The following is an 18,152-nucleotide window of genomic DNA, read 5'->3' on the forward strand; positions in this document are numbered from 1 at the left end:
CTCTTGAAATTTTCAAGACACTTGACTGGGACGGTTTAGTCACAGATGATTCTGCCTTGAGCAGGGGGTTGGACTAGATGAACTCCTAAGGTCTATTCCAACCCTACTGTCCTATGACCTGGATGAAACTATTCTTATAGCAGATATTTGATTAGGCGGTACATTTGTCATAGACTATTAATCTAAATTAAATATGTCCGTTTGAGTTGGTTACATGGAAGGTGCTGAAGAGACTGAATTTAATTTCTAATGAACCAGTAAATGCATTTTATAATGTAATCCTAAAAATTTGTTCCTTAAGGAACTTGAAAGCTTAAATTATTACAATATATTTGCATCAATAGATTCCTGCCAAAGAACTAAGTATTTATGAGATATCCTTTAAGTGGTTAAGTATCAAGCACTTTTTTGTTTAATATAATTAATTAAATCCAGTCTACAAGTTCATAACCAACTGTGTTAAAATGATGATGGTATTTTTATCAGCCTTTCAAAGGGACAACAATGAAGAAGCAATTTCAATAAACATTGTTGGCTCAAACAGATATTTAAGAAAACCCACAAAACTAAGGGCCTCAGCTGATTTTGAGAGTGCTGTAATAACTTTTTCCACCACTTTGCCAGTACAGAGTGACACCAACAGAAAGAACCAGTTCAGAGTGTGGAATATGTGGTAGAGATCTTTGTTATAGATTAAAGAGGATCATTTTGCACTGTTAAGTAATATTTGTTGAGCATTTGAGGATCTTGGACCCAACTGCAGAACATACTAATATCAGCTGATATTTTAAGCTGCTTTGGGAGACTGAATTTCATTCTTTTTTTGGCAATGGAGGAAAACAAAAAACATAGCATTCATTTAAAGACAACAAATTCCAGTAAGCGTGTTCCTGACCTGTAATACCTGCATGCATAGGATGATCCAGGAACAAACAGGGATTATAAATCATTCATGATTAATTTGCGACTCTCATAAAGGAAAGATTGAAGGAATAAATTGGAATAGATTGCCCAAAAATGTACGTTTCCTTTTAATCCCAGTTTTCTATTTGAACTGGATGGATCAAAAAGAGAAAACACCTGGAAACAGAAGCCTTGATTAAATGCATCACATTCCAAACAGCCAGTGCCCAACAGGTCGGCTGTTTCTTCTTTTGATTAGAGCCGATTTTCTTCTAGATTTAGTGTAGTGTTGTTCTTTCAGGTCTTCTTGCTGCTTCCCATGTCTTGTTTTATTAGAAATTTGGGTTTGGCTGCATGTGAAGCAGCACTGAGTCTGTATGGATGGTATCAAACATTTGCCAATCTCTTTTAGTTTTTGGCAGAAATTAACTGACAGGTTGTCCTTGTTGCAAAGTAGGCCTGCAGCAAAGAACACAATGAAAGATATTTATATATTCTGTATATACAGGTACATGCAGGTATTCAAGTGTCTAAGCTTGTGTGAATGTATGGACAGGAGGCAAGTGAAACAAGTGAACTTTAAGGCAATTCATGCACGAAGGGATATTGATGACCATGATCCAAACCAGGCTGTCCTGGTGCTCGCAGACGGAGCTGCATTACCATCAGATGCATTATTCCAAATGAGCTAAAAACCATGACCATGTTATATATACCTCTCTGATGGCATTACTATCCCAGTCATTCATTTTCCAGGCCTGTCTCACTGCACTATTGTCATGGGATGAGGTCCCCAGGGATGGCTGTGATGCCCCTAGGGCTCCGCGACCATGCCAATCTTGCCCCATAAGGTACTCTTATGCTCACCTGCCACGTCTTGTTGGAAATTATAATATAGGGAGGCTGCCCTTGAGTTTGTTTTGGACAAGGTCCTGATGGACCCTGCTGAACCCTGTGGGTTCTCTGGACCCTTGTTTTGGGTCCCTGTCAAAATGGTTGCCTCATGAAGCACCCTTAGCCTTATGAGCTAGATGTGTGGCTCCAAAACCACCTCTTTACCACACCCCAAGCCTTGCAGATGGTATTTTAACGTTGCCTCTCTGAGGCCTTGGTATTGCTCGGCCTCCTGTCATCACCGGGCTTTCTGCAGCCCTGTCACCATGCCCACGCTGGTGCTAGGGTCTGCTCACCCTCTCTGTCACTGCACCCCTGGTGCTGGGGTCTGCTCACCCCCTTTGTAACCGCACCCCTGGTGCTGGGGTCCCCACACTGTAATGGGCCCTGTAATGAGGCCTTCTCTTTCCCCAGTAGCTTCAGCCCAATCCACCAGTTTATAAATAGAAATCAAAATATGAGCCCCTTGGCTATAACATTATACAAGCAGTTCAGGGCACACTCTGTCCCTTTAAAGAGTCAAACTTCCCCCAGCACTAAGTGCCTTGCAGGCCAGGGTACCTGGTGAGCTCCTGGAGCCCCTTAATCCTACCAGAAGCAGAACAGGCAGTCAAGCATCTCTAGTTAGCTTCTTCTATAAGAGCTCCTTTCCCTTTTGCTGCTGACAGAGAACTCCCCAACTTGTGCCAGCCCTGGGGTTTATATGTGCCCAGGGCCCTGCCTCTTCCAGTCAGCTGACCAGCTGCAGATGTAGGCTAATTCCCTCATTAGCCTGCTGCCACAGGAACCCGCACCTGTGGGGTTCCTGCCTGACTGCTAGGGCCCTCTCCCTAGGCAGTTTCTGAGCTTAAAGGAGCAGGCACCTTAGTGCCCTGAGACTCCACTCAAGTGATAAGACCCAAGGGCTGCTGGTTCCTTGCAGAATAGAGAGGGAGAAGAAACAGACCACCCAATGTCCCCTCCTTTAGCTAGGTGGCCACTGCTATATATCCCATGGGAAACGGACCCCTGCACATGTGTGCTTGTCTGGATGTGCCCATGAAGGCCAGTTTCAGAAGAGCTCAGCACTAAGCCAAGGTTTTTGAGAGAGCTCAAAACATTGCATATGCATTGGGTTATGAAATTCTTTTCAAAACTTTGCCCCCAGATTGTATGATCATACCTGGACTTTTTCTACACTCCAGGAGATTGCATTTCTGAGATTCCGGAGGCCTGGGCTCATGCTCACACATACTTTGATCTTCAGTAGCATAGTTTTCTGTATTGACACACATTACTGCTCTTTGCTGAATACCTCCTCCACAGGACACGGTGCACTGAAAGACATACAGTAATACTGAATTAGCCTTTGAAAGAGACTTGTATGGTACATTTTTAGTGTGTTTATCAATTAGCAAAAAAGCTCCAACCTATGAGGTGTTAAAGTAAGAAAAAAAAATGATGCTTACTCAAAGTACCGTGTGTGCTAAGCTCCCTAGCCAAAGCACAGCTCCCATCATGCACCAGGCTCCAGTGGACCCATGGTACATCATGGGCAAATCAGCAGACTGTGGTATAGTAGCTTATAGAGGAGAAAGGCAGCATGATGGCTTGAACTATGATCCCTATGAGGCAGCATCTCCAAATCAACAGTTGTCAGTTTCTGGTTTCCAACTTTTAATGAAAAATCAAAATTCTTAGCCGGGGGATGTGTTTTTCAACCAGTTATGTAAACGTCACTATCTCCTACTGACTACTCACCTCACTTTAGAAAGGCCTGACCATAAAGTTTGGGAAAAGCTCAGTGAGGTGCTTCTTTCCTTGGTGATATTTAAAATGCCACCAAATGTTTGCTCGAGGAAAAAACAGCCCAGATGCTTGTACTGCCTGCAAACAGGTGCCAGTGGAGAGAAATATTTTCAGACTGCAATTTTTAATATAGTTAGGGGGTGTTAGGGTCCTTACCTCTTCATTCATCAAGTTTTGTGTGCATTTGGTGGATATTAGAATTTATTTTCCCTTCTGAAGGCGAAGTAGTTGGCAAGAGAAATCATAAATCCAGAAAATTACCTTCTAATCTTGTTTCCCTAAAGCTTACAGAGATATATGAAGTCTATAAACAAGAATGTAGGTATTCTGAGACAGCTTCAGATAAATCTTTAAAATTGAACTTATATTGAATAAAAAAACAATAATACAGTCTGTACAGTAGTCCTGGGATATTTATTTTGATATGAAATGCAATTCATTTTACAGTACTCCCCACATTTTCAGTTTCCAATACAGCTCAGTGTCATCTTTAGATATTGGGGTTAAATCCTTTATAGAATACAGTGTTTTTACCTCCTGGCTGCCTTCTGCAAATAAAGTAACGTGTCAAATTTCTTGTTAACTGATTTACAGATTTTTTTCTTTTAAATTACCTGCAATACTGTATTGCGTGGTATGTTTATGCAACAGATGCTTTGTTATAATCCTGAAACATTACCTGAACCTCTATGCCTAACTGAACATACTTAAACTTGCTCCTATACCCTTGCAGCTTTCTTCTACAGTAACTTTCATGTGATTAAGAATAGACTGAAAAGAAAAAAAATCCCTCAACAGATCATTAAAAATGAATTTCCTTTACTTAATAGCTATTTCCTTGGGGATACTTCAGATGCTGGGCAGAGATGTGCAGGCAGCAGATTACGCCTCTGCCTCAGCTCTGGACTGAGTCATGGCCTGTGCAAGATCCCAGCCCATGTGCTGGAGCAGCTCCCTGCCCAGCTTCATGCCCTGGCCCTGGGCTGTCAGGACACCGCCACTGCTGGGGTTTCCATGGAAAGCGACATGTGCAGGGGCTGTGGAGAAATGAAGTCCAACCACAGGCTAGAACCACCATTTTGCCCACCTGTGCTCTAGGAACTAGTTTGCCAGCGATACTGTAGCTCATGAATACTATGAATGATTTAAAAAGGGCTCAATTTTGCTTTCCAAGGGGTGTGCGGACAGACATAAGATTTGAAGTGTTTTAAACAGGTGCCTTTAAAATGTTTCAAAAGGTTTTAGCATAGATGCACATGTGGGATAAAAATGCTCCCAAGCCTGACAAAAATATATCTGCAGGGTGCAACGATTATTTTATGCCTTTTGGTTCCACATGATGTTTACATGGGTCCCTCAGTCCCCTAGCATGCCACAGTACAGTGCTCTCCACCCCCTTTATGGTCTTCCAGCACCTTAGCCACCGCTGCTCCTTTGTAGAGCACTGGGAGTGGTGCTGCTAAAGCCCTGCCATAGGGAGGAGACCCACAGTCCACTCCCAGTGCAAGACCCCTACTGTAAGTCCCCAGTGTCCTCCCCGCCAGAGCTGGGGTTCCAGCCCTCCAGCCCCCAATCTCCACATTTCTTTGCCCCAACAGGGGGCCCTCAAAGGGTGAGGAGAGCATTTATTAATGTTGACCTGCTCCTCCCTTTTTTTCCTATGAGAGGTGGGAAGGACCACAGCCCCAGTAGATGTGGGTTGTGGAGCTGCATGGACAATCCACTCCTCTCTGCTCCCCCACCACAGGTTGCTGCAGCCCCTGTTATGTCCCTAGCTGGGAAGCATGTTGCTGCACGCAGCAACGCTGATTTTGAAGTGCTTTGGCCTGGGGCAGGGGCATGACAGAGGCTGTATATGGGTCCAGTAGGTGAAATGGTACATTTTTAAAATGTTCCCAAGCCTTTTACACTTGGAAATGTTTCAAACGTTATGACTGTTTCCATCCTAAGAAAGCCTGGAGTTCCTTGCCAGCTCTGTGATTCTGTAATTCATTGACTAGGGCCTCACTCTTGGAGTTCAGCCATTGGTATTAATGTGAACAAGGATGACTGAGTCAGACAAAATTATTAGCAATTTCCTTTATGTTCCTCTACATCAGATACAGTTTCTGAAATTGGAGCTAAAATTAGTTAAACCCATGCTCTGTGTCTAAAGTGGATGATTTTTTTTGTGGTAGACGCTAATATATATTGTTGCATGCAAATCATAAGCCAAAAGGGCGAGAATTGAATCTTACTGAATTCCACGTCCCGTTAACCCACTGTGTACAAGGTTGCTCTCTGCAAGGTGCAGTGGAGTTGGGCCTTTTCGTCCAGTCACAGTAGTCCTCAACTGGGCAGTAAACATGTCTTTCTTGCCAGCCTCCACCACATGTTCTTGAACACTAAGGTAAAATTGTGCACAAAAAAAAGAGTAGAAAGAAAGTAGTTTTGGGTCCCAACACAAAATAGAAGTGAAAAGCAAGAAACATTAATTTATAAATTGAAAACGTAACAAGAGCATTCTTCTGAAATATTTCATGTGATATTAGCAAGGGCAGCTTAGTACAGGCATCAGATCTGATGACCAAACAATGACAATAGCCATGTTAATGATTCTCATTCATACTGACAAAAAGCCAGGAAAGAGGAATAAGGAGTAGAAGTGATATAAGAGTACTCAGATTTGGTATGGCATGGATGACTCATATAGTCAGAAAGTAAGTCATGGTTTTTACATGGGATTTGCAGGATTTTGCAGGACTTTCATATGAGGTTATTGCTCACTGGGACAAACGTATGAGGTGCAAGGTCCCATTTTCATGAGACAGTTGGGGATATGAAAATTTATCCAGCATATACTAATAAGCTAGCTATAACATGGAAATAAAAAGCAACATAGACAACCTATGATTAAAAAAATGTACCTGCTTTTATAAGTAAACACAGGCAGAAATGATTTGGATAACATTTTGCTCTTGATTTTCATGGAATTTTTGATGAGCTGCTTTCTGTAAAGAGATCTGCTCTCCCTACAAGGTGAACAGCATCAACATTGACACACGCACCCAACAGAACAGAATATTACCCTTAAATCAGATTTTAGGGAGTGATGAGCCATATAATTTTTTCAGCATGAAAAATGCAGACATGGAGGAACAATGAACTTTACAAGCCATCTTAAATAGAAAAAAGACAGTGCTGGAAACTTTTGGGCAATTCCTATTCCCCATACTTTGGTGGTTTAAACAGAACAGAATCTCTATCCATTCTGCATGCTGGATTTGGTATGCAAAACAGAAGCTCAGCAAATGAAATTTTATAAAGCAAAAAGGAAACACCTTCAGCCCAGCTAGCATTTTAGGTTTGGATTTTCCATAGACCCAAAGGAAATTAGATGATAATCCTTCATTGAATTTCAGTAGAATTCAGGTACAGAAGTTTCTTAGGAAAGCAGGGCTGCAAAACACTTCATAAGGTTATCTAGTCCATCTCCCTGCTCAAGTCAGGACTGTTCCTGACCAAACCATCTCAACCAAATGTCTGTCTAACCTGCTCTTGACAATTTTCAGGGATAGAAAGTCTGCAACTTAGCTAGGTAGCCTGTTCCAAAGCTTGACCACTCTGAGTCAGAAAGTTCTCCCTAATGTCCAAACTAAATTTCCCCGATACAGCTTGAGTTTATTGCACCTAGTACTGTCTGCTTTGGCCACAGAGAATAGCATATTTCCAGCCTCTCTATAATTGCCCTTCAGGTATAATCACCGTTAGACACATTTGAAAATCCCAGCTTTAATTTTGAAGAAAAAATCTAAAGTGGTTGTAGCAGGAAGACAATGCAGAATGGCAGTAGGAGGAAACAGGCTCAACAAGTAACCATTTTCTGGCATAATACTGTAGCTCAAACAAATCCTTATGAAAACAGCTTTTGCTGCTCAAATTCATGGCATGGACATTTACAGGCTTGGCTATACATGGTATGCAGCCCTATGAGGATGGACTATTTCTTTCTATCCTAAGTATTGTGGGACCACAAACAGGGACCTCAGAGCCTGTGATTAGCAATTGCAATGTCTTCCTTGGAGGGTAAATTCACATCATAGCAGGAGACATAATAGTCATTTAGTAATTGACAATTAATTGTTCATTCGAATAGCCTTTTTTATAGGACAATACCTCATTCCAGGGCTCTGCACGCCACTCCACGCAGGGCTCTGTATTACAATGGATGTTCAGCTGTGGTTTATGTCCTACTAATTGGCAATGAAAAGGCCTTAGAACTCGCTTATCATGAACATCTGTGCACTGAATATCACGGGTCCTGAAACCACCACCACAGTTCGTAGAGCACTGTACGCGGAACAGAAAGGAGCACGTCTTTTAGATGAGGAAACTCTGACAACCTGTCATTTCCACATTTGTGGGGGATCACAACAAGCACAGTATGTTTGTTTTGTGCAACATGACTGGAATGTCCTGTTTATCTTTGGAACAATTAGGGTGAAAAATCATGTTACTCATCAGAGCAAATCTGAACATGCCATGATTATTAATAGCTGATTCCAAAAGGGTCACGGCAAAAGGGAGTCATAACAGATAATAAAAAACGGATGCTCAAGCAAGCATATTTTAAAGTACCTTTGTGCTGTAAGGAAGAAATAAGCTAACTGCCAATCAGGGTCTTGTGGGAAGGCTGTGCGAATAATAGATTTTTTTTTTTTAGTTCAGCAACCGAATTGAATTTTTTTTGGGGGGGTGGCAGCAGGGGGAGGAACAGACAATTGAAGGTGAGATTGAACTGAAATACAGACAAAACCCACGATTTTGTCTCATATTGAGAGAAATGTTCCATATAAGGGAAAATAAAGGCAAATTCATAGAACTGCCAGAAGAAGATATTATCATGTTTCTTCTTAACTACTGCATTAGAGGCCTTCTGGCTCTTGTGTCCTCTCTCACTCCTTGTCTCAATAACTATTAAATATTTTATCCAACATGACTCAGCTCAAATAAGGTCCTATTGAGGGAGCTCCACCTCTCAATACAAAACAGGCGCGCGGTCAGAATATGCTCTAGGCTGAGAGATGCTCTAGGGTGATCTTGGTTCAAATCATTCTTCTAATATATTTGTGGGAAATGGAACAACACCAAGAGGAAAGACTGCTGGCAGGGCACCAACAGCCTGCTTGGCAGGGCACTCCTGTGGTACAGGTTCAAATCCTCTCAAGCAGTGGAAAGAAATTAGCCTGAACCCACAGCTTGGGTGAGTGCTCCAATCACTCGCTTATTGGATAAAGGGTGGCCAATGCTGCCATCATTATTTCTGTGCAGGAGTGGATCTAGGTAGGGGCAGTGGTATAGTCACATCCTGCTTTCGCTGTACACTGCATGCTCAGTGAGCTGCATAAGCTCACAAGCTGGTTGGTGTGCAGCTGTGGAGCCCAGGGCATCAGCACAACCGCTGTTCATCTCCAACTTTTCCTCTGTTCCTAATTCAGCAGGAAGGAGGTGGGCTCATGCTAGAGCCTATGCTGACCAGCTGGGAGGTTGGAGACCCATTGCACATGTACTGCACAGCAGAAGGGAGTACAGCCGTACCCCTTCACTGCTCCTGGATCCACCTGTGTTTCTGTTAATTTAACCTTCAGGCCCCATAGTTTTTTCAAGCTGCTGCATCTTCCCATATCCTGTCACCATGTTCAAATTTGGGTCCAGAGATGGGCAAATACTATTGTCTGATCTGTAACCTTAGCAAGGTCCTCACTGTTGCATGGTTTCTGTCCACATGGGCAGGGTGTTCTGTAGTTTGCAAGTGTCCTCCACATTCATACATGGTGTTTAAAATGTTGGAGCATCCCCAGTCACGTTAACTTTAGTCTTACTGACCCCCATTTGGAGGCATTTCAAGTTTTATTCAAGCTGAAAACATTTGGTGTATTCAACCCCAAAAAACTCAAAAGAGGACTAAAACTGTGTCTTTTAGCGAACAAATTATTTGCTGGGAAAAATTACCCAGCCCTATTTGAAGGAAACTTCTACCAGAAGGTAGAAAAAAAACATGGTATCATTGGGATTTTGCATCTTCCTCTAAAATACCCAGTAACTTTGATTATTCTCAAAGGCAGAATGGAAAAGTGGTCTGTATTTTTGTATATACTTGTTCCTGTGCCGTTAGAGTTGGTTTTTAAAAGGTACTGAGTTCCCTCAGCTCCCAAACTGGTAGAAGCTCAGGCTACCTAATATATTGTATTAAGCTCCTAGCAACATTATTTTCTCAAAATAATATGCATTCTTCTTTAATCAAAGAAAGTATTTCGTTCAGATAATAGCAACCACAATCAACATCTTCCTTAGACAGGAAAGCAGTACAGTACAATAATACTTCTGTGATGGGCATGTTGCTGGATTTTTAGTATAAACATTTATAATAACAAATAGTAAAAACCATCACAACTGCTTGTAAAAAATTTACATCAGCAAACAAAAATATATTCCTGGGATAATAAGGATCTAACATGATAGCGATCTAATTCAAACAAGCTTTTAACTCATTTTAGGCACATAGTCGGACTCATCTCTGACTTACCCATTGTCCACAGTATTTTATAATTAAAATCAATGGCTGTGGTACAGCCATTGTTCACTTGTTGTAAAAGAAGTAATTTTTTTGGAGGAAAGCAAGCAAAATTCATCATTGTCCAGAGGATTTTCAGTAGGTCTAGGCATCGCACAGTTCTCTAGCTAAACCTTATTTTGAGGTTCAAGTGATATTAAGTGGTGATATTAAGTGGTTCATTGGCCTGGCATGGGATTTCCTATACAAATCATATATTACAAGGCTTCTTGGTATGATACAATTGCATTAACAATAATGAGTCAACCTTTCTGGAGATGTCTCTTTGAATCTACCTTTACGTCACTGGCAGTGTCATTTCCTACAGAACAGAATATACAGCGCTCCCAAGACCTGCTTTTCTTCTCCACTATTGAAACAATATTACTGTATTTATGATTCAATGTTCTGTTAGCACTTTGGTAAAAGTATGGTATTTAGAAAAGCATTTTTTCAGTGATTTGAAACCAAAAATACTCAGCTTTAACAAAACACCATCTTTCAGGCCTTATGGGTGTGTCTATAAATTGCCTTACAACAACATTGTTACTGCATCATGCTTTAGTACTCCTTTTTGGATTGGAAGTACTAAAGCATGGCACAGTAACTGCCCGTACTGTGCCATGCACATGGCGCACAGTTAGTTTTAGTGGCTAGTTCACCATAGCAGTGTGCTCAAATGTGGGAGCAAGCTGCTCTGGTGAAGTAGCTGCCAGTCACGTGTAGACTCATGTGATTGCTATAGCACTGTAGCACGTGGTACGGTGATACAGTGTGTTGCTACAGTGATGCAGGATGATGTGTAGAAACACCCTATATTTATGCATTTTATACTGGGGGAAGGAAGGCCTCAAATCGAGTTATTTTTATTTGCTTATCACCTTGAAGAGTCTTGAGTATCATGACAAGAGAGTGTGCATGTAATGTGGAGCGTATGTGACCCTATAAAAGCAGTCACGGGCAGCCTTTTAACTGCATTTTCTTTCAGCTTTTGAAGTGAGGCAGGGATTTCTCTGGGGTTCAGGCTGCAAGCTTACAAGATTGTTTTAGGCCATGCTTCAGTGTCTCCTTTAACTGACTACTATGACTCTGATGGATGTTAGTTCAGGCCCATAGACAGCTTGGTAGCAAAGTTTTAATGTTGGTACTGTAGTTGGAAAATGTGCTTACAGTCACAAGAAAAACGAGAGGAACCATACATAACACCATGTAGGAGTCTTGCTGTAGGGTTCCTGATGATATTGGTATTATTGCTCATATCTTGAAATGCAAGATTTAATGACCATAATCCCCAAACTCACAAATAAGAGAGAACAGAATTTATAACAGATGTGTTTAGCAAAGATTAGGCAGACCACACAAACAGAATGAAATTTTCCATAACTACGTTATCCAGGAAATTTGCAAATTAATGCAGAAGGGGTAGCTGGGAATCATGTGTGCAATCAATCAGTAAATTGTTGTTTTAAGTCTAAATGTAAATACCTCATTTTTGAAGGCAGTGAACTTACTGCTAATGTACACAGTGCTGGATGATGTTACCTTACTCCAGTTTCCTGTTTTCCAGTTAGCACATGGGCGGAGATAACATCTTCTTGCAGGGTCAGGTTTTTTAACATCTTGACAGTCAGACTCATTCTTACTGCTGCATTCCACGTGTCTCCAAAAAGCCCCCAGACCGCAGGTGGTAGAACACTGCACAATTGAGCGGCGAAAGGGTGATGTTAGTACTACAGTTGATAAGCCGTTTAATAACCATGACAAGAGGAAATTAAAGAAAGCAGGAATTGCATAAAATTTGAAGTGACTGTCATATTTGATGGCAGAGACCAATTAAGAAAAAGTAGTACTGAGAGACTGGCATGGACCAAAGTATCTACTGTGCACTAATAAGCACCACGGAAATGCTACTCACAGATCTCTGTAGTCTGAGATCTTCTGCCCTAAATTTGTGGTTCCCAATTTTTCTCTCTCATGTATCATTAAATGAGATCCGTTTTTGAATCATTCTCCCCAGGTCTGACTGTGCAATCACCAGCTCATATTCCCAAATCTCGGGAGGCAGATTACAAGTTTTGCCAAGCCTTCCAGTTAGCATCAAGTAGTGTTCTTTTGCTTAGTTAGGAACATGACAAGGAACATCTTTCTAATTTATAATATGTACTGTTTTATAATATATACTGTTTTTCCTTGGCAGACTAATTTATAATATGTACTGTTTTTCCTTGGCAGACTTCTTCTATTTAATAAGTCAATACTAATTTGTATCAGCTGTTCTGCTTCCCTTATAATTCAGTCTTTGATCCGCCAACTTTTTTCTATTTTTTTTGGGTGAGATGTCAATATGCCTATTCTTCACTTGATTTCCTCTTCCTTTGTGAATGCTGCCAGTAACCAAAGGAGATAAATAACAATTAGAACAGAAGACACAATGTGCTGAACAGTATTTTGACAGTACTGTGTAAACCAAACATAAAGAAGGGGCCCATTTTAAAGAAAACAGATTCAGATAAAGGCCAAAAGCCTTTACTGGTTGGAAATGTTTGGTATCCTTTGTGAAATGACATTGAGTGTAGTTCTCAAAAGGCGTAAGTCCACATTCCGCATCAAAAAGTCACTATTCCCCAGGTGGGAGAATGAAGGGGGATGCTGATTAGATACTGTTTTGTGAGGGAGGTGCAGAGGCACTCATCCACCAATCTAACCATATAGGTGCCAAGCTGATATTGGACCTATGTATCGGTGCACCATTATTGAGAACACTGGCCTAAATATTCTTGACACTGTGGGCACATCTACATGTTCATAAATGTGCCTAAATTACTGCCCATTTAGTTTAATACTTGTTTAATGAAGTATTAACTAAATGGGCAGTCATTAGAGTTACTGCACAGGAGCACCGGAGCACAATTATTCTGTGACACTTAGTGCACATTAGTCTAATAACACTGAGCAGTAGGCTATTAGCATGGTTTTTAACTACTGTACTACTGCACAGTATTATTAGGCCAAGGCGCAGTAAGCATGTTGTATAGATGCACCCTGTCTCAGTGCAACAGGGTTTGACTAGATGATTTCCTGAGGTCTGTTCCAGCCCTACACTTCTTTGACTCTGAAATTGCACCTTTCAGAGAGGCAGTGCTGAATGGAATGGAGACAGGACCACTTCCTGACTGCCCTAGGAGGTTCCTTCTTCATCGAGACTGAAGCACAACAAACCGTAAGTTAAAGCTTTGACATCTGGCTGCCTGAACTGTATCCATTTTATGCCTTACAACAGTCAGTGAGAGATGAGAGACCAGCTGAAAATAAGGCTTGTTGAAAAACTAACTTTTGTAAATGGCTAATTTCAGGCATCTTGAAAAAAGCTGACATTTCTTGGTGAAAAAAAAAAGAATGATCCTTGTTCCTCTTTGCATACAAATAAAAGTATTTTCAGAGAAAAATGGGATGAGAATAAATATAAATACTCTTATTGGGACCTTGCTGAGGATATATATATCTTTACCATTTCTGCTTGAATGAAACAGCCACTCTTCAGTCCTGACCTCCAGGATAATAATAATCCTAGAGCTCATCAAAACAGCTATAAAGTGATCTATTTTCTGAATCAGAACAACTGATCTTGGAGATGGATGAAGGAAATCAACGGTGATGTCAAAAGAACAGTAAACAGATTTCAGAGGCCACTGACAATTGACAATAGCAATCTGCATTGCTGCTGTGTGCTGTTTACATTTAAGCAGTGTGTCCAAACACACTGGAGTGCAGGAAGCAGAAATTTTCCATTGGAACAAAGCATTCAGCAATGAGCAGGAAAGGCAAAACCTGAATGCCCATTCATAGACAGCTGTTCTCCTATGTTATTTAGCATGTGGAATTATAGTGGTGTTAGAAATGGAATATTGTTAGAAATGGAGTATTGTTAGAAATGCACAGCTTGCATCTTGCACCCGATAAGAAAGAAACACTGCCAAGGACTTTTTTTCCTTTCTCAGCCTTGCCACAGCTTTTCTTATACTAAATCGCAGACTCTCCCCCAGCTTCTCCCTAGCCTTTCTCATACAGATTACAGAAGCTGGAATTCAACTGACTGTGTCCTTGAAAAGGTGGGGGGGTTGAACACTTGGTGACCTATTGTAGTTTCTGAGCATGCTTAATTAGCTGATGCATATTTACCTCTTTGCCCTGCATACTTAAATAGTTAATTATACTATACATGCGATGTATGTAGTGATGTAACCACATGTATGCTTGTATGAAACGGAAGTGAGCTGTAAGAGTTCCTGTTTCTGCACACGTGCCCAGGAGGGAGAAGATAAACATTCCCTGCAAAATTCCTTTGTGGGTTCAGAGTAATCTGAGTTCTTAATTCTGCTCTGACCCTATTTGCAAATACACCTTTTGTGCCATCTAATGAGTGTGTGTCTATGATTTTGGTGGCCTCCAGAGAAACGAACCGCTTTATGCATCAGTGGGATAAGCAGGGTTGGTATACAGCTCTTCCATAACAATACAATTTTCTGTTGTGCAAGAAGCTGTGAAATCTGGGCCACACACTATTTACAAGCTGAAATACCTTCAAAGTGCTGTTATTAGTTTCGTGACAATGGTCTTGAATGAGTTTTCAAACTCCTGATAAGTCATTACTTGCATCGTGCAATCACTCTTGAAGATGTGGCACGAACTGCAAATGGACTCTTAATAGATTCATAAAGCAAGCCATTGCCTTTTGTTGAATTCAGGTGGCTATTATAGGATGTTAAATTTTTTGACTCATCCATTTTTGCTATTGTTGGACATTAAATTATCACTTTTGGTTCCATGATTAACACAGGTGAAAGGTAACTGCCTTTTTCTGTCTGTGAGCTCTGTTTGCGTCGGCGTTCACGCTGGTGAGCGAGCAGGAAGGGCCAGGAGGGAGACTCCTACTAGGGCAGGGCAAAAGCACTGCACTAAGCTAAAAACAAGCAGCAACTCCTATAATGGTGTTGACGTGGAGTGCTGCCAGGGCCCCTGCCTGGGGGGAACAGCCTCCCCAGGGCTTGTCTGAGGCCTCCACCCAGACAGAGTCCATGTGGGAGCAGGTGCCCCCCCGCCCCCCCCAGTCTGCAAGGCCCAGGGGGGGCAGAGATTGGGGAACCCCACACCTGTCCTGCAGGCGCCCGCCTTAGGGCTCTGGAGGCACAGGTGAGGAAACTCCAGGAGGAGGTTAGCAGACTGAAGGGAATCAGGGAGGTGGAGGAAGAAATTGACAGCTATTTCCTTCCCCGGCAGGGCCACACACCCAAGGAAGAAGCACCTCAGGAAGTGCCCTCCACCGCAGAGTGGCAGATGGTCATCTCCAGAACCAGGGCTGCTCGTAACACAGCAGTACCAGTTCCTCCAGTCCAGCTGGAGAACAGGTACAAGGCCCTGGCAACACTGGAGGAGAAGGAGGGAGAGGAGGCAACCAGAGAGGAGGCAACTCCACTCTCCACACTCCAAACAGGCCAAAGGAGCTAAGCAGTCCCAGAAGAGAAAGCGCTGAGTGATCATCATAGGTAACTCCATCCTGAGAGGTACAGAGGGCCCCATCTGTTGCCAGGACCCCTCGACACGCAAGTTCTACTGCCTACCCGAAGCAAAGATTCATGACATGATGGGGATGATCCAGGCCATGATCCACCCCACTGATTACTACCCCATGGTACTAATCCATGTGGGTACTAATGATGCAGTCAGGAGAAGACCTGATCACCTGATGGCAGAATACCACACTCTGGGGGGCATGCTGAAGGAGATAGGTGCACAGGAGGTATTCTCTTCTGTTCTACCAGTGAGTGGATGTGGTAGATGGCATGAGACGTGCATCGCAGAGACCAACTGGTGGCTTTGGGAATGGTGCCCTGAGGTGGGCTTTGGCTTCCTTGACAACAACCTACACATCACAATGAGAGACATGCTCAGATGGGATGGGCTCCACCTTTCCCCTAAAGGTAAGCGTGTGTTCTCTTCTAGGTTGGCAGATCTCCTCCGGTGGGCTTTAAACTAGGCTCATCGGGGGAAGGGGAAGATGAGGGAGGTGGAAGCCTTGGACTGCTAAACCAAGCAGCATTCACAAGTACAGCCCAGCCTAGACCGACGAGTGGAACATATACACAGGTAAGCAAGAGGGGCCAGGGCAATGCTGTGATTAGGGTGCCAGTGCACACATCCACAGGAGGCCTCAAATACCTCTACACAAATGCTTGTAGTATGGGAAACAAGCAGGAGGAACTTTCCCTCCTGCTAGATGACACCAACCCAGACAGAGTGGGACTCACTGAAACATGGTGGGACCCAACGCATGACTGGGTGGTGAATATCAAGGGCCATAGGCTGTACAGGAGGGACAGGACAGGGAGGAAAGGCCTCATCAGGTAGCACAGAGTCAGAGGAGGGGCACAAAGGATGTGGTCATCATGGGTGACCTGAACTTTCTAGACATCTGCTGGGAAGAACAGTCAGCCAGGTCTGACTGCTCATGTAGGTTCCTAGCCCAAATGCAGGACCTCCATCTAACCCAGGAAGTGCACAGCCTCACCAGGGGAGATGCCTTGTTGGACCTGGTACTGGCCATGGGTGACAACCTGGTGAGGGGGCTGGGGGTGCTTGAATTCACCATCCAGCACAAAGTGGCAAAGGCCTGCAGCAAGGCAGCAGCCCTAGATTTCAGGTGGGCGGACTTCAATCAGCTAAGGAGAATAGTTGGGAAAGCACTGAGGTCCTGGAGGGGAGGGGAGCCAGGTGTCCAAGAAGAGTGGTTGCTCCTTAAGGAGATGATCCTCCAAGCCCAAAGGGAGGTAATCCCAACACGGATCAAAGGGAGCAGGAAGGTGCAAAAGCCCCCATGGCTCACCCAAAGCATCCAAGAATGTCTCCTAGCTAAAAGGGAGGCGCACACCCAATGGAAGGGTGGGGCCATCACCAGGGAGGACTATACCTCAGTTGCTCGGGGTGGCAGGAGTCGGTCAGGAAGGCCAAGGCAGAGATGGAACTGGAACTAGCATCCCAGATCAAGGACAACAGGAAGTCCTTTCTTAAATACGTGGGGGGCAAAAAGAAGGTACCGGGTAACGTGGGGCCCCTGCTAGGAAATTTGGTCTTCACACCAGATGACAAAGCTAACCTACTTAATGACTTCTTTGCCTCCATTTTCCTGAGCAGGGACCCAATCAGCCCTCCCACTGGGCCCCCCTCAGGCCCCAAGGGAGGCGCACCTAGGCCAAGGGTCAGGGAGGATCTAGTCAGGGAACTTTTGGAGGGACTGGATGTATTCAAATCAGCTGGTCCGGACGATCTCCACCCCAGAGTGCTGAGGGAATTAGCTAAGGTCATTGCGGGACCCCTGGCAGGGATGTATGAGCACTCGTGGTGCTCTGGTGTGGTGCCAGGGGATTGGAAGAGGGCCAACCTGGTTCCCATCTTCAAAAAGGGGAGGAAGGAGGACCCAGGAAACTATAGGCGAGTTAGTCTTACCTCGATCTTGGGTAAGCTTTTTGAGATAATTATTCTGGCACATGTCCACAAGGGGCCAGCAGGGAAGATTATGCTTAGGGACAACCAACATGGGTTCATTAGCGGCAGGTCCTGTCAGACAAACCTGGTGACCTTCTATGACCAGGTCACCAAATCTTTAGATGCAGGGGTAGCAGTGGACATAGTCTTCCTGGACTTGTGGAAGGCCTCCGACACAGTCTCTCACCCCATTCTCATTAAGAAACTGGGGGGCTGTGGTGTTAACACCTACACAGGCAGATGGGTCGCCAACTGGCTGGAGGGCCGCACCCGGAGAGTGGTGGTGGACAGGTCATTTTCAGCCTGGAGGGACGTGGGCAGTGAGGTTCTGCAGGGCTCAGTCCTCGGGCCCGCAGTGTTCAACATCTTCCTCAGTGACTTGGATGAGGGAGTAAATAGCACCCTGTTCAAATCTGCTGATGACATTAAGATGTGG

General features: G+C 43.5%; 1 protein-coding gene across 3 annotated transcripts in view; it reads right to left on the reverse strand.

Annotated features, from left to right (window-relative positions):
• Positions 1-325: 325 nt before the first annotated feature.
• Positions 326-18,152, reverse strand: part of ADAMTS12 (ADAM metallopeptidase with thrombospondin type 1 motif 12) — a 344,985-nt gene continuing 327,158 nt past the window's right edge. For 2 of the 3 annotated variants that reach the window (XM_019531927.1, XM_019531926.1), the window contains 5 exons: positions 11,720-11,872; positions 7,741-7,914; positions 5,823-5,969; positions 2,960-3,113; positions 326-1,362 (listed from right to left, as the gene is read on the reverse strand). In XM_019531927.1, the coding sequence (XP_019387472.1) occupies positions 1,109-1,362; positions 2,960-3,113; positions 5,823-5,969; positions 7,741-7,914; positions 11,720-11,872 (882 nt within the window). In that variant the 3' untranslated portion in view covers positions 326-1,108. Of the gene's footprint in view, positions 1,363-2,959; positions 3,114-3,741; positions 3,890-5,822; positions 5,970-7,740; positions 7,915-11,719; positions 11,873-18,152 lie in introns of those variants that run through there. The other variant, XR_002100368.1, reaches the window with a different exon arrangement.

Source organism: Crocodylus porosus, unplaced genomic scaffold (assembly GCF_001723895.1).
Source record: "Crocodylus porosus isolate Cpor-Errol unplaced genomic scaffold, CroPor_comp1, whole genome shotgun sequence".
NCBI classification, from domain to species: domain Eukaryota; kingdom Metazoa; phylum Chordata; order Crocodylia; family Crocodylidae; genus Crocodylus; species Crocodylus porosus.